Raw genomic sequence first — 13648 nt, 5'->3', positions numbered from 1 at the left:
CAAGATTTTGTGTCAATGGTTAAAAAGGGTGCTTCCTGGTCTTATTTCGCAAACTCAATCTGCCATTGTCCCTGGCCGGTTGATTTTGGATAATATTTTGATTGCTCATAAAATGTTTCATGCTCTCAGGACGAATCAATCTTGCAAAACAAAATTCATGGCCATAAAGACATATATAAGTAAGGCATATGATCGGGTGGAATGGGTGTTTGTGGAGCAAGTGCTTCAGAAAATGGGTTTCTCTGAGAAATGGATATCCTGGATTATGTTATGTGTAACATTAGTGGAGTATCGGGTTTTGCTGAATGGACAACCAAATGGGCTTATTCAACCAGCCCGGGGTCTGAGGCAAGGAGATCTTTTATCGCCTTATTTGTTTATCTTATGTACGAAAGTCCTTATTGCCAATATTTGGAAGGTGGAGTCGAATAAACAGATTATAGGTATTAAGGTGGCACATTGGTGTCCGCTTATTTCTCATCATCTTTTGTGGATGATAGTATGTTCTTTTGCAAAGGCTCTAAAGAGGAATGCAGGGCTATCTTAGGGATTCTGAAGAGTTATGCGGCATTGGGGCAACTGATAAACTTCAACAAATCCTCGCTCCAATTTGGTCATAAGGTCCCTAAGGAGACAAAATTGGAGATGAAATCGATTCTGGGTATTACTAATTTAGGTGGTATGGGGTCATATTTGGGTATTCCGGAGAGTTTGGGAGGTTCTAAGACGAAGGTTTTCTCTTATGTCCGGGATAAGCTTCAGGGTCTTACTACTGGTTGGTCGGCAAAACTTCTTTCGAAGGGGGGAAAGAAGTAATGATAAAGTCTGTGGCAACTGCGGTTCCGACATTCGTGATGTCCTGTTTTCGGTTTCTGAAAACCATAACGTCAAAGCTTACTAGTGCCATAGCTAACTTTTGGTGGAGCACTAATGGTCAGAATGGGGGTATGCATTGGTTGGCGTGAGAGAAGCTTTGCTCAAGTAAGCAATTTGGCGGTTTGGGCTTCCGGAATATTGATGATTTCAATACGGTTGTACTGGCTAAGCAGTTATGGAGGCTGATAAAAAACCCGGGTCCACTTTTTGCTAAGGTTTTTAGAAGTAGGTATTATTGGAATTCACATCTAGTGGATCCCATTAAATCTTACTCTCCATCTTATAGTTGGAGAAGTATTGTTTCCGCTAGATCTCTGGTAAGTAAAGAACTTATTAAACGGATTTGATCCGGAGAGACCGTATCTGTTTCGACAGACTCTTGGGTTCCAGCCCAATTCCCGAGACCAGCGTTGGGTAGGGATTCGTCTACCGACCCTTTTGTCCATATTAACGATCTCATTGATCGCAGCACCAACACATGGCGGATGGATCGGCTTGCCGAACATTTTGATCATGTTGATGTAGCCTTGGTAGGGGCTATACCACTTAGTATTACGCCGCAGAGTGAATCGTTTGGTTGGCATTTTACAAAATTTGGGAAGTATACGGTTAAATGAAGGTATCATACAGCTAGGCTGGCATTTCCTACTGGCCCCTTGACGGTGGTTTGTGGCCCTGATATAGTACCTTTAAAGGCAAGAGTTTGGAAAATAAAGTACCCCCCAAAGATTCAGCATTTCATGTGGCAAGCCCTTTTGGGCTGTCTCTCGGTCACGGCAGATTTAAGTCGCCGGGGAATTTCTTGTGATTTGGAATATGCTCGGTGTGATTTTTCGGACGAAACGGTTAATCACGTCCCTTTTTAGTGTTCGCCCGCGCGTCAGGTTTGGGCCCTTTTCAATGTCCCGACGGGCACAGTTGGTTTTCCCACAGCGTTGGTCTACGCAAATATGGATAATTTCCTGAGCTCAAAGAATCCAGGATCACAGGTTATAGCTCTCCCATGGATCATGTGGTATATTTGGAAAGCTAGGAATGCGAAGGTGTTTGAAAACATGGTGGACGATGTGGCACAGATGGCAGCCTGTGAGGCAACAGCATGGTTTACGGCTCAGGTTGAGGAGGAGGAGGTTACTACGGCTCCAACGTATATTGGGCCTCAGTTAGAGAGGGGGGGGGGGGGCGTGTCTCTTTCAACTGTTTTTACCGGACTCCGTTGTTTTGTTGATGGTTCTTGGAAGGCCACCGACAAGTTTGCTGCTGCAGGCTGGGTGTGTAGCGCGTCCTAAGGATCATTTTCCCTTCTAGGTACCTCAAATTTTCGGCGCAGTCTCTCACCGCACGCGGAGGTGGAAGCTTTTGTGTGGTCTTTGTGATGCATGATAGGACACGATTTCAAGGAGGTAGCTTTTTCACACACTGCTCAGATTTGGTGAAGATGGTGTCTTCTCCGTCCGACTGGCCAGCTTTTTCTGCCTATCTTAATGACATCAAAGTGGATATGGAGGAATTCTCAAGTTTCTCTTTGACTTTGATCTCCACGACTGCAGATGTGCTTGCGGATCGTTTAGCACGACAAGTTCGTACTCAACCGCATGTGTACATATATTAACAGTTCCCTTCCATATTAGCTTCTTTTAGTCAATCTTTTATTTTTGTTGTTTCAAAAAAAAAACTGTGTTTCATTTTTAGTTTGTTAATGGTCATTTAGTGTTATAAATTGATGATTTGATTTCTATTGGAAAGATGGAAAAACAAAAGTTATGATATTTTTTGGGAATAAGAATACTTTAAAGGGGTTATTTTCTGAATTCCCCATTGAAAATGTTCGTTTAAAAGCCGTCAATGTGGTAGAAAAAAAAAATTGGTCTGCACAATTTATATTATCTCTCATGCATATATGACATTTTAAATTATTTAATTAATTGTTCATTAGCATAATGCAATGGTTTTAACCAAAGAAATGTAAAGTAGAATGCAACTTGTTATTAGCTTGGCTTTTAAGCTTTTGCTCAAATTTATAAAGAATCCAGAAGATGGTGACGTTAGGTAAAACCGTAAAAATGTAATAACTATTGTAAATTTTTCATCAAACTCTTTCTATACATAAAGACCTTCATTGAGGAGATTATTATCAAACTCACATAACTTAGAGAACAAAAAAAAAATAGAGAATGACACGAGGAGGATATCTCTCTGTTGAGTTTGATATCAAGTCTCCGGCGTATAGATTCTGTGTAGGTTACATGCTGATAGCGAAACCCATTATAGACAAAGGTAACTATTTCTTATTACAGATAAAAACATATGTTGATTCATAATTCAATTAATATTTCTTGTTTACAACTCTAATTGCTATATTATATGTTTTCACCAAAGTTTCGACTGAGGAGGTAGAGGTTGATCTACCTTCGGAGAAGAAAAAGGTTCGGCTAAGAATGGAGGGCTTTCAGATCCCGGAGTGGTTCAAGACGCTCGCTATACCTTTCATCCGCAGTACTATTGATCGTGAAGAGGCAAAGTCGCGAAACCCAGATTACTACAAGAAGCTCGATTGCTCGAAGGAACCATGAGCGTCATTCACACGGAAGGCAGTGACGGTACATGCAGTAGCCGAGCAATCTGGACCATACAGTATGAGAAGGTTAGCGATGACATCAAGGACTCCAAGATCAAGGTGAAGGTTCATCATCGACACTACTACAAGATACTTTCAGGTGATGGATGAGATAATCTTCTCATATCCTTAGAATGATCTAAAATAGTCACACAGTTAATAATAATTTATGATACTAGTTATCGTTTAATTATGGTTGGCATATGGGAAGTATTTGCTCTTGAAGCTTTCAAGATGCATAATTATCATATCGATCTTCATATTATTGTTGTATCGACGATAAATTTCTGATAAAAGGGATAATTTATTAATCCATGTTTTATTATTGGGTAAGTGACATATGTGAATTATGCAACTCATTGTCTAAGTAAGAAACCCATCTCCACCATTTACAAAATATTACATAAAAGTAAATATGGACAAGGGCAGCTCCTAACCTATCCAATTTGATTGCTTTATTATTTCTGAAGAAACGAATTGGAGTCTCAAGAATAAATTGAAATTAAAAAATGTAAAGAGTTAGTTGAATCTCCATGACATAAGAAAAAACAATGCACAATTCTAGACAGTGCAATACACATATACAGTACCTAATGAATATACTTTAACAGACTCGTTAGTCTATTCAATGAATATACTCGTTAGACTCGTTAGTCAGACTCAAGCATTGTACATAATGAATATACTTTATTACATTATGAACAAATACCAATTAGTGAGTAATAAAGCAAAATAGACTAACGAGTCTGTTACTCACCGCACACTCAAACATTGTCTTTAATCTCATATCCAACGAAGCAATCACATTTGTTTAGACTCATACCGTAATTATCTTAGTTACTCTTCAAAAAAATTTGAGAAACCTTTATAAATTTTGTTATTTTTAATTTTGTTCGTAGAAATATATTTGTTGTTATTTGTTTTAATTTTATTTCATTAGTCTTTTAAATTTTTGCATGTGAAACTATTGGAAATTAAAAAAAACTGAAGAAAAACAATAAAAACGTGATATTTTTTAAAAAAAATCTCCGTGTTTCTTTTCCAAAAAATATTCCCATGAAAAAGGTTCGTTTACAAGGCATCAACTAGGTAAATGAAAGCTCCCATAGACAATATTAACTTTGTCCACAAAAAAAAATTACAATATTAACTAAATAATTGTGTGAATTAATTAAGCTGATTGTATATATATGTTTATAGCTGTCACATGTCTGTTAAGCTTATGGTTAAATTTTATTAAAAGTCGATATGGTGAAAGGGTTAGGTAAAAATAATTAGTGTAATTTTCAGAAATTTTTTCTATATAAACACCTTCATTGAGAAGATTCTTATCAAACCCACACAACATATACCCCATAACAAAACAAAAACAAAGAAAAACGAAGAAGAGCGAGAAAGAGAGAATGACACTAAATGGATATTTGTCTTACTGATTTATACATAAAGTCTCCGGCGAACGAATTCTTTCAGACATGCTTCAACATACTAGATCTCCCTAAAGGCAATGGTCAAAGTTCAATAAGAATTCAAAAGTATAAATTTCTGGCAGTTTGACTTTGAAATGTATACAGAGCTATGGTATTTTGTTTTAACAGAAAAATGACTTGAGTAGATATTTATTTCAAAATTACAGAACCACTTTCAATCTACACTATAGTTACATTGTTATGTGTTTACAATCTATCGTCATAATGATGACTAGATCTTTTTACTTTCGCTCGATTTTACGGTAGTAAAAATGCTTTCATAGAAAAAATTAAATTAAGTTGGTCGGTTGAAGAGACCTTTCCTATTAGGCTATTAACCACTATTAACCACAGTATATATATTTTTAAAAAATCTTTCCACCGCCACTGATTCAGAATCAGAGAGGTATAGGGACGTCACATGTCATGCCCATTGTTATTAGGGTCCCTTGTTATTATCCCTACTATTAAAAGAAAAACGTTGCCTGAAAAAAACCTTAGTTTTAAGAATTTACAATACAATGTCATTGCAATTATGACCAAAATTTTGATTTTTAAAAAGGATACAAAGGAAATTTCCAAATCCATGTAAACGGATAAAGACGAGGATCTCAAATGACCCGTTTACATTATTCCGGATCCTTTCCTTTAATCATGACCGTTGATTAACTTCGATCATATCCGTTAATTTAAAAACCTAAAAAGCGTTTCTCTCTCTCCCTATTGTCGCCGTCTCCAATTGTTTACAGAGTTTTTGTTAATTTCATAGGAGCTTTTCTACACAACAACACTTGATTCTCTCTCAATTTTAAAGGATAGTATATTTGATTTTGAAACGATTAGGATGAATATGATTTGTGATATTGTTGTTTGTTCGTTGGATGTAGTTTTTTTTTTATGATGATGATACAGGAGATTTCTTGCTATTTTGATCTGGAGCTTGGGAAAATCAAGACTAAACGTTTTGCTGCAAGAGAGTGTAATGGTGGACGACATGATTGACACAACAGGTGAATTATAAGTCTGTATCTTCTGCATGTAAATCTGTAAACACTCTCCGTTATACTTAGATACTTATGTAGTTATGTTTAAACATATTAGGAACCATAAGCAAAGGTGCGGCTCTGTCACTTTATTTTTTTTTAAGTGAATAATTGGATCTAAAACTAAAAGTATTGGATTTCTCAGGGAGCCATTGAGCCAGTTCGACGTTGGGGACTGATTGAGTGAAGCAACAACGGTAAATAATCGACTTATGGAACTTTCATGTGAAAGCTAATTTCCTCCACGGATCAAGGGAGTTTGTGTTAAATGCATTTTTAGAATTCCGTATTTTGTAGTTGGGGCACATGTATATGTCATATATTGTGTGACATTTTGATTTATCTATAAGTTGCAGAGAGAATGTTGTGGCTGGTGATTTTACTGCTGATATGGGTATTGTTTTCTTTTCTAATTGTCTGATTTTTTCCCATGTTTATTGATTGAATTTTAAAACGATTTCTAAATTCTGTTTGTGTTATGGATGAGTAATTCTGATTAAATCTTTGACATAGATACTAGCAACTGAGTTTTTCAGCTTTTAGTTATCCAATTCTGAAAATTTCTATGACCCTTCTCACTCGATCTAATATGATCATATCCATTGATCATTCTGCGTAATCATGATTTAATATGGCTTATTTTGTTTCATTCTGCAGGTCATTCGTAAATGGTTTTACGAGACCAAACATGTTGAACACAAAGGCCAGGTTTTTTTCTTTGTTTGTTCCCTCTGCTCTTAAAACTTTTATTGCAAGATTGCATCTTTATTTCATCTTACGCAATCACACAACGTGGGAATTGCTACTTCTAATCACAGAGTGTCGATTTTGTTTTGGAATCATCTTACTTTGGTTCCTGAAATTGTTGTTGTTTCTTAGGTGGATTTGGTGATTGAGACTGATAAAGGATGTGAAGAACTCGTGTTTAATCATCTCAGGCAGCTTTTTCCCAACCACAAGGTGATTTATTATTCCTTCTCTAACGTTGAATTCCCCTTTTGTTAGCTCCTCCTTCCTTTGCATTGATCATGAGAGTTTTTGGCTATGGGGTTAGTTCATTGGAGAAGAAACTGCAGCTGCCTTCGGTGTGACTGAACTGACTGATGAACCAACTTTGATTGTTGATCCTCTTGATGGAACTACTAATTTCGTTCACGGGTAAACATATATGTTCTTGCCTGATTTTTCCATTTGCATGATTGTGTTTGTTTTATTTCTCACATTTTATTGAAAAAACCAAATCCTGATTTTTCTCAGGTTCCCTTTTGTGTGTGTTTCCATTGGACTTACCATCGGAAAAGTCCCAGTGGTTGGCGTTGTTTTCAATCCGATTATGGATGAGGTAATGTGTAGATAGTTTCTAATGGTTCAAGTTTCTTCAATCGATACCAGTTAACATTATAGATAGTTTCTTTGGTCAATGAATGTATGGTGACGTTTTTTACATGATATCCAATGATCAAACAGCTATATATCGGTGTCCAAACATGTTGAACACAAAGGCCAGGTTTATTTTTTATTTTTTTCCCTATGCTCTTTTAACTTTATTGCAAGAATGCTTCTTGATTTCATCTAATACAATCATACATAGTGTGAATGACTAATTCTAATCATTGAGTGTCAAATTGTTTTAAAAATCTATCTTCTTTGGTTCATGAAATTGTTGTTTTTAGGTGGATTTGGTGACAGAGACCGATAAGGATGTGAAGATTTCGTCTTTAATCATCTCAAGCAGCTTTTCCCAACCACAAGGTGATAATTTATTCTCTGTTGAATTCCCCTTTTGTTGTTAGCTCCGCCTTATCATGAGCGTTTGGCTATGAAATTAGCTTATTGGAGAAGAAACTACTGTTGCATTCGGTGTGACAGAAATAACTGATGAACAAACTTGGACTGTTTATCCTCTTGATGGAACAACTAATTTCTGTTCTTAATGCGTTTGGATTCTAACCTTGCAGACTCTTGAAGAGGCTCTGAACAAGCTAGAGGGTGTTACATGCAATAGAGCAGAAGGAGCTATGTATCTATTCCCTTGCCTTAACCTTTCAAAGAAGGCGATTGCAGCTGCAGAGGCTGAAAAGACAGCACAAGACAACTACTACTACAAACGCATTCTAAAAGCTACTAGAATAGTTGTAGTCCCTGGTTCCGGCTTTAGACAGGTTTGAAAAAAGGAAAAAGCTTTCGCTTTAAAGAACCAAACCAAACTAGGTGAGAAGAAGAGCAAAGATCTTCGATCAAACGCGAAGATTATGACGATGATGATGATGGTCTTTTCAGAGATGTAGTGATGGTGATAGAGATCTTAGACCTTCTCGCCGATCCATGAAGCGAGGGACTTCAAACGATACAGTTCAAGGAGCTTTCCAATCTGTTTGAAGAGAAAGAGTCAAGCTTGGAGGAAGTGAAGCAAGAAGACATCAAACAGAGATGGGTTTATCGATCCAATAGATTTGCCAAGAGTTTTGACTGCCCTTGGCTTAAAACAAGGATCTAACAGTAAGCGTTGCAGGAGAATGATCAGATCATTCAATGGAAATAAAGACAGAATAATCGATTTCTATAGATTTGTGAAATTCATGGAGAACAATCTATTAGTTTATTTATCCCTTATTTTCTTCTTGCTGAGTCTTTTACTATAGTTGTGTCAGAACCTTTTTAAAATTTCTGAACTGTCACTAAAGACCGTTAAAACTAATGAGAATGGAGATAATTGTCACAGACATGAATACTCTGCCAAAACATAGAGGTTTTTTTTCTTGGCAAACAACATAGAGGCTAAGTCTAACAAATACTGTCAAATTTGTTATATTCACACCTATAATAATAATAACGGTGTGAATAAACCAAACTCACTTAACAAAAAAAATTGATGTATCATCATGATTATATTTATTAAATAATTATAAGCTTTTATGATTTCACATATGCACCAAAATATTGACAAAATAGCCAACTATTTTTTATGGAAAAATATTAATATTATATAATTAAAATTTTATGACCTAAAAGGGTATATAATTTGACCAAATATATGTTTTGCCATTTTTTTGAAGCAATTTAATTTATTTATTATGTACATATACATTCGGAAACTATAATTAAATTTTGATTAAAGTCCAGTCTATTTACAGTAGAACAAGAAATAGTACATGCCAACTAAAACGGGTAATTCGAGTAATGAAAACAATATATATGCTCCAAAAATTTTCCAAAAAAAAAAGGGACATAAAAATTAGATAAAAATATAGAATCGAAAAATATAGTTAGATAATTTCAAGTCTCAAACTTTCACTAATTTGGGTAAGGATTGACTATGGGACATGTAAATTAGCCACTTAGAAACGAATACTTCGTGAATATTGGATTTAAAACAGTTAGATAATTTTTGATAATAATAATTTATTTTGGATAATTTCAACTTACTAAAAAAAATTAAATATTTAATAGAGAATTCATGTATTCCATCTAAATTTCTTACCAAATATCTATTAATATATATCTTCAATGAGTAATTATTTAAAAAATAACGATCATAGGAGAGAACTTTCTAATGGATAAGAGACAAGATAGGACGGGATGGGATAGAACGGGAAAGGACGTGTTTCCCATTCCAATGTAGATATGTCTAGATTATACACGCATAATAATCTAAAAAAGCTTATTATTTGACCAAATATATGTTTATGGAAAATACTAATATTATATAATAAAAAATTTATGACCTAAAGTATTTATTATTTGACCAAATATATGTTTTTCCATTGTTTTTAAGTAATTTAATTTATTTATTTATTAAGTACATATACTTTCAGAAACCATAACTAAATTTAGATTCAAGTCCAGTGTATTTATGGTATTTGGACAAAAAATAGTATATGCCAACTGAAACGGGTAATTCGAATAATGAAAAATATTATACTCAATCAATTTTTCAAAAAAAAAAGGATATAAAATTTAGATAAAAATATGGAATATAAAAATATAGGTAGATAAGTTCAAGTATCAGACTTTCACTAATTTGGGTAATTGTTGACTATGCGACAGGTAAATGAGCCACTTAGAAACGGGTACTTTGTGAATTTGAATATTTTTGAAAACAGGTAGATAGTGTTTGAGAATTATATATATATTTTTTTGAGTAATTTCAACTAAGTAAATAAAAATTAATTATTTAATGGAGAATTAATGTATCTCATCTAAATTTCTTACCAAATATATATTAATAAACATTTTCTATTAGTCTTTATTTAAAATAGAACGATCATAGGAGAGAATTTTCTGATGGATACGGACATGATGGGACGTGACGAGAAAGAACGTGAGGGATTTTTTTCGTTCCAAAGTAACTACGTTTAGGTTATAAATGCATAATAATACAAGCTAAAATCAAAGTGAAATTCATATTTGGATGTCATACTAATATTGTACACATACAAAAATTATATTAATAATTATATAATCCTAACTCATTTTTATGAATTTAAAATTTCTATAAAAAATTTGTCCAGAACGGGTTACTACCTTCAGACGGATATTTTGAGAATTTTTTGGTTTTCTTCTGATAATATTTTGAGAGGTTTGAGAATTATAATTTCTACTAATTATAGAATTAAACATACAAATGGAGAATACATGTATTTCGTCTAAATTCTTAGCCAAAATTTATTAATAACATTATTACATTGATATTTCTTTAAAATAAAATGGTTATGGGACATAAAATTTCTAATTGGATGGATCAAAATGGAAAGGGATACCCCGTAACAAAATTACTTTAATATTTTCAACAAACACAGGCTGTCTTTGATTATTATTGATGGATTGCAAAAAATTGTATATTTTCCAGGTACTGAAGATGATGATCATGTTTATTTTCGGTACGGGTTGCGGTATTCTACATATACACTAAAATATTGACAAAACACAGTGAAAGAGTGGCCAACTAATTTTAATGAAAAAAATATTACTATTATACAATTTAAATTTTCCAACCGAAAAAGGTTTATTATTTGACTGAATATATGTTTTACCATTATTTGTTTAAGTAATTTAATTTACTAATTGAGTACATATACTTTAAAAACAATAATTAAATTTTGAGAAAGTTCCAGTTTATTTATGGTTTTAAGACGAGAAAGAGTATATGTAAACTGAAACAGGTAAATTCGAATAATGAAAAATAATATATTGAATAGTTTTTTTAAAATAAAAGGACATAAAATTTAGATTAAAGTACAAAATAAAAAATATAGATAGATGAATTCAAGTATCAAATAAGGATTGATTATACAACAGGTAATTAACGACTTTGGAACGGGCACTTTAAAAATTTTGGTATTTTTAAAAATATTTATATAGTTTTTGAAAATTATAATTTTTTGGATAATTTCAACTAACTAAATATAAAAAATCAACAGAGAACTCAGGTATCCCATCTAAATTCTTACCCAATCTCTTTTGGTAAATATTGTTTAAAGAGTAATTATTTAAAAAAGAACGAACATAAGACAAAATATTATGATGGATACGGAACGAGATGGGATGAGACGAGAATGGATGAGACAAGACGAGACGGGATTAGAGGTGATGAGTTGGGAAGTGAGGAGATGGAACGGGACTGGTGAAACAAGCTTTATTTGTATGGGTGAATGATGGTGGATGTATGCAATGATGATATATGAATGGAATGATGGATGGGTGTTTCAATTCCCCTTATGCTATTGCAGTACAAGAGGTATCAATCCTAAATGAGTGTTTGTGAACAGATAAGATGTGCATATGAATCTAAGTTAAGACAAATGTAATGATTGTTTGTCACTAACAATCCTAAGATGGAAATGTAAAGATGCAAAAAGTAAACTACAAGAACCAAGAACTAAATGCAAAAGAAACTGAATGATTGAAACTGTAATGAAGCAAGAACAGAAATAGAAACTACTACTAATGAACTAATGCAAGACAATTAATGAATTGAAAACTAAATGTATGCAACTGGAATGAAACAGGAATGAAACAAGACAATCACAAATCATAAACACAAGTTCTGGGGATGAACTCGAGCAAGCACTCGACCGAGTGTAGGTCGAGTGGGAGGTCGAGCTGGTTGAATCCGGAAAACAGAGCAACACAACAAAAACAGAGCAATACTAAAACCAATCAAACAACAAGCAAGCTACAAGTTTGAGACTTTAAAATCAATAAACAAAGAAGGTTCCTGAGGATGGATTCATGGGAAGAACTAATCATTGTGGTTATATAACTTGGTCAACAAATCTCAAGCAAACTTTGAGCTAACCTCTAGACATATAAATCTAAGACAAGTTTCTCCCACTCTCATGGTCAAGAAACAATCAAACCTATGCAATTCTAGACTTGTTCTCACATAGTAAAGAATCTACACAAGCAGGCATTAAGCAATACATCTCAAACCAAACAAGACCTCTAATCTCTTAGCAAGCCTAATGGTAAGCTCTAGATCTAGCCTTATCTATGCTTCTTAAACATTGGTGTGATGCTAAGGAGCTTGAAATCAGATCCTAACCTCTCAGTTCAAGATCAGCCTTAAGAACATCTAGCCTAGAAGAGATCTACAACAATCAAGCTTGACCAAATCACATAAACCACAAGATCAATCCTTCCTAACCCATCCTCAAGATCCTAAGAAGACTACTCACAACAAGACATGATGAAACAAATCAAAAACCCAGAAAATATTGAAACTTGCATTATTAGAAAGATAAAACTGATGTCTTCAATATTAATCAAAGGATGAAACTCAAATTCTCAATATTAAGAAAGTTATTGAACCAACAATATTGAAGAATCTAAGAGTTTTCTTAAACAAGTACAAAATCTAATAAATTGCAAAAGGAATAATGCTAAAAAAGGTAAAAACTAGGTTTCTGGAAAATATCTAAAAAGCTGGACTCTTTGGTGGCTGCAGGTACAAGGTCTTATATAGGTGGGAAGGTGGAATCCCTAAAAATAGAAAAAGTCAAAGCAGTCAACGGCTCGGTCAACTCGACCTGTGCTCGGTCGAGCTAGGGGTCGAGCTGGCTTCTCACGTGCAATCTCCACTCGGTCGAGTCCTCCTCAGCACACGGTCGAGTGTCTGGTCGAGTGTGCGGTCGAGTTGGACTCTGGACCTTGGTTTCTTCAGCCTTAACTCCCTTGTTTCCTCCTCATGATTGATTCACATCTCTTCTCCATTGCTTCCATGCTCCTTAAGCTCCAAAATCACCTGTTTATGCATGAAAAGATGCAAATGCAATGCAACTAAACTCTAATGCATGATTAGTGCTAAAGCTACACAATAATGGGCTAAATGGATAGCAAAATATGCAAAAGATGTGAATAAACTAAAGGAAAACAAGGTAAAATATATGAACATCAACACCCCCAAACTTAGTCTTTGCTTGCCCTCAAGCAAATAAGCAAGACATAAGAAGGTAAGTGAGGTTTGAAAGTGAGATCTCAGCTCCTAAAGCTTGCAAATAGACCATCTTGAATCAATGTCCAAGTTACTAATACTATGATGCAAGTTGAATGAGCTGGAATAAAAGACTTTAGACAAGCATTTCACAACCTTTATTGATTTGAGCCTAAAACATCCACATGCATTCAAATCAACCATTTCCTTTAAC

At 34.2% G+C, this 13648-nt stretch overlaps 1 protein-coding gene and 1 long non-coding RNA gene across 8 annotated transcripts; both read left to right on the top strand.

Annotated features, from left to right (window-relative positions):
* Positions 1–3006: 3006 nt before the first annotated feature.
* Positions 3007–3804, top strand: LOC147923493 (uncharacterized). Its single transcript, XR_015587802.1, has 2 exons — positions 3007–3153; positions 3256–3804. It is a non-coding gene; the product is annotated as an uncharacterized LOC147923493 (long non-coding RNA).
* A 1809-nt stretch (positions 3805–5613) lies between these two features.
* Positions 5614–8725, top strand: LOC104756767 (inositol-phosphate phosphatase). Of its 7 annotated transcripts, none has more exons than XR_015586497.1 (10): positions 5637–5969; positions 6148–6199; positions 6359–6396; positions 6660–6710; positions 6882–6962; positions 7057–7160; positions 7260–7344; positions 7470–7509; positions 7676–7754; positions 7961–8725. XR_015586497.1 is itself a non-coding variant. In XM_087494565.1 (9 exons), the coding sequence occupies exons 5-9, from the start codon at positions 7136–7138 to the stop codon at positions 7966–7968; spliced, it is 237 nt and encodes a 78-aa protein (XP_087350691.1). In that variant the 5' UTR covers positions 5614–5969; positions 6148–6199; positions 6660–6710; positions 6882–6962; positions 7057–7135; the 3' UTR covers positions 7969–8725. The 7 variants fall into 7 exon arrangements, 4 of the variants coding, with proteins under 4 accessions (XP_087350691.1, XP_010477711.2, XP_010477716.2 ...); XR_015586499.1 differs by having other exon boundaries at positions 6353–6396; XR_015586498.1 differs by having other exon boundaries at positions 5680–5969; positions 6300–6396.
* The last annotated feature ends 4923 nt before the right edge of the window (positions 8726–13648 follow it).

This window comes from Camelina sativa, chromosome 17, assembly GCF_030686135.1.
Source record: "Camelina sativa cultivar CO46 ecotype springtype chromosome 17, ASM3068613v1".
In the NCBI taxonomy this organism is placed as follows: Eukaryota; Viridiplantae; Streptophyta; class Magnoliopsida; order Brassicales; family Brassicaceae; genus Camelina; species Camelina sativa.
This window is presented reverse-complemented; position numbering and strand designations above follow the sequence as displayed.

What these genes read in the sequence shown, in the direction of transcription:
- LOC104756767 (XM_010479409.3), top strand. Translation starts at nt 6,364, where the DNA reads ATGTTGTGGCTGGTGATTTTACTGCTGATATGG. An exon ending in ACTACTAATTTCGTTCACGG is followed by an intron (nt 7,161 to 7,259) that starts GTAAACATATAT and finishes GATTTTTCTCAG; the next exon opens with GTTCCCTTTTGTGTGTGTTT. An exon ending in TCAATCCGATTATGGATGAG is followed by an intron (nt 7,345 to 7,675) that starts GTAATGTGTAGA and finishes TGTTGTTTTTAG; the next exon opens with GTGGATTTGGTGACAGAGAC.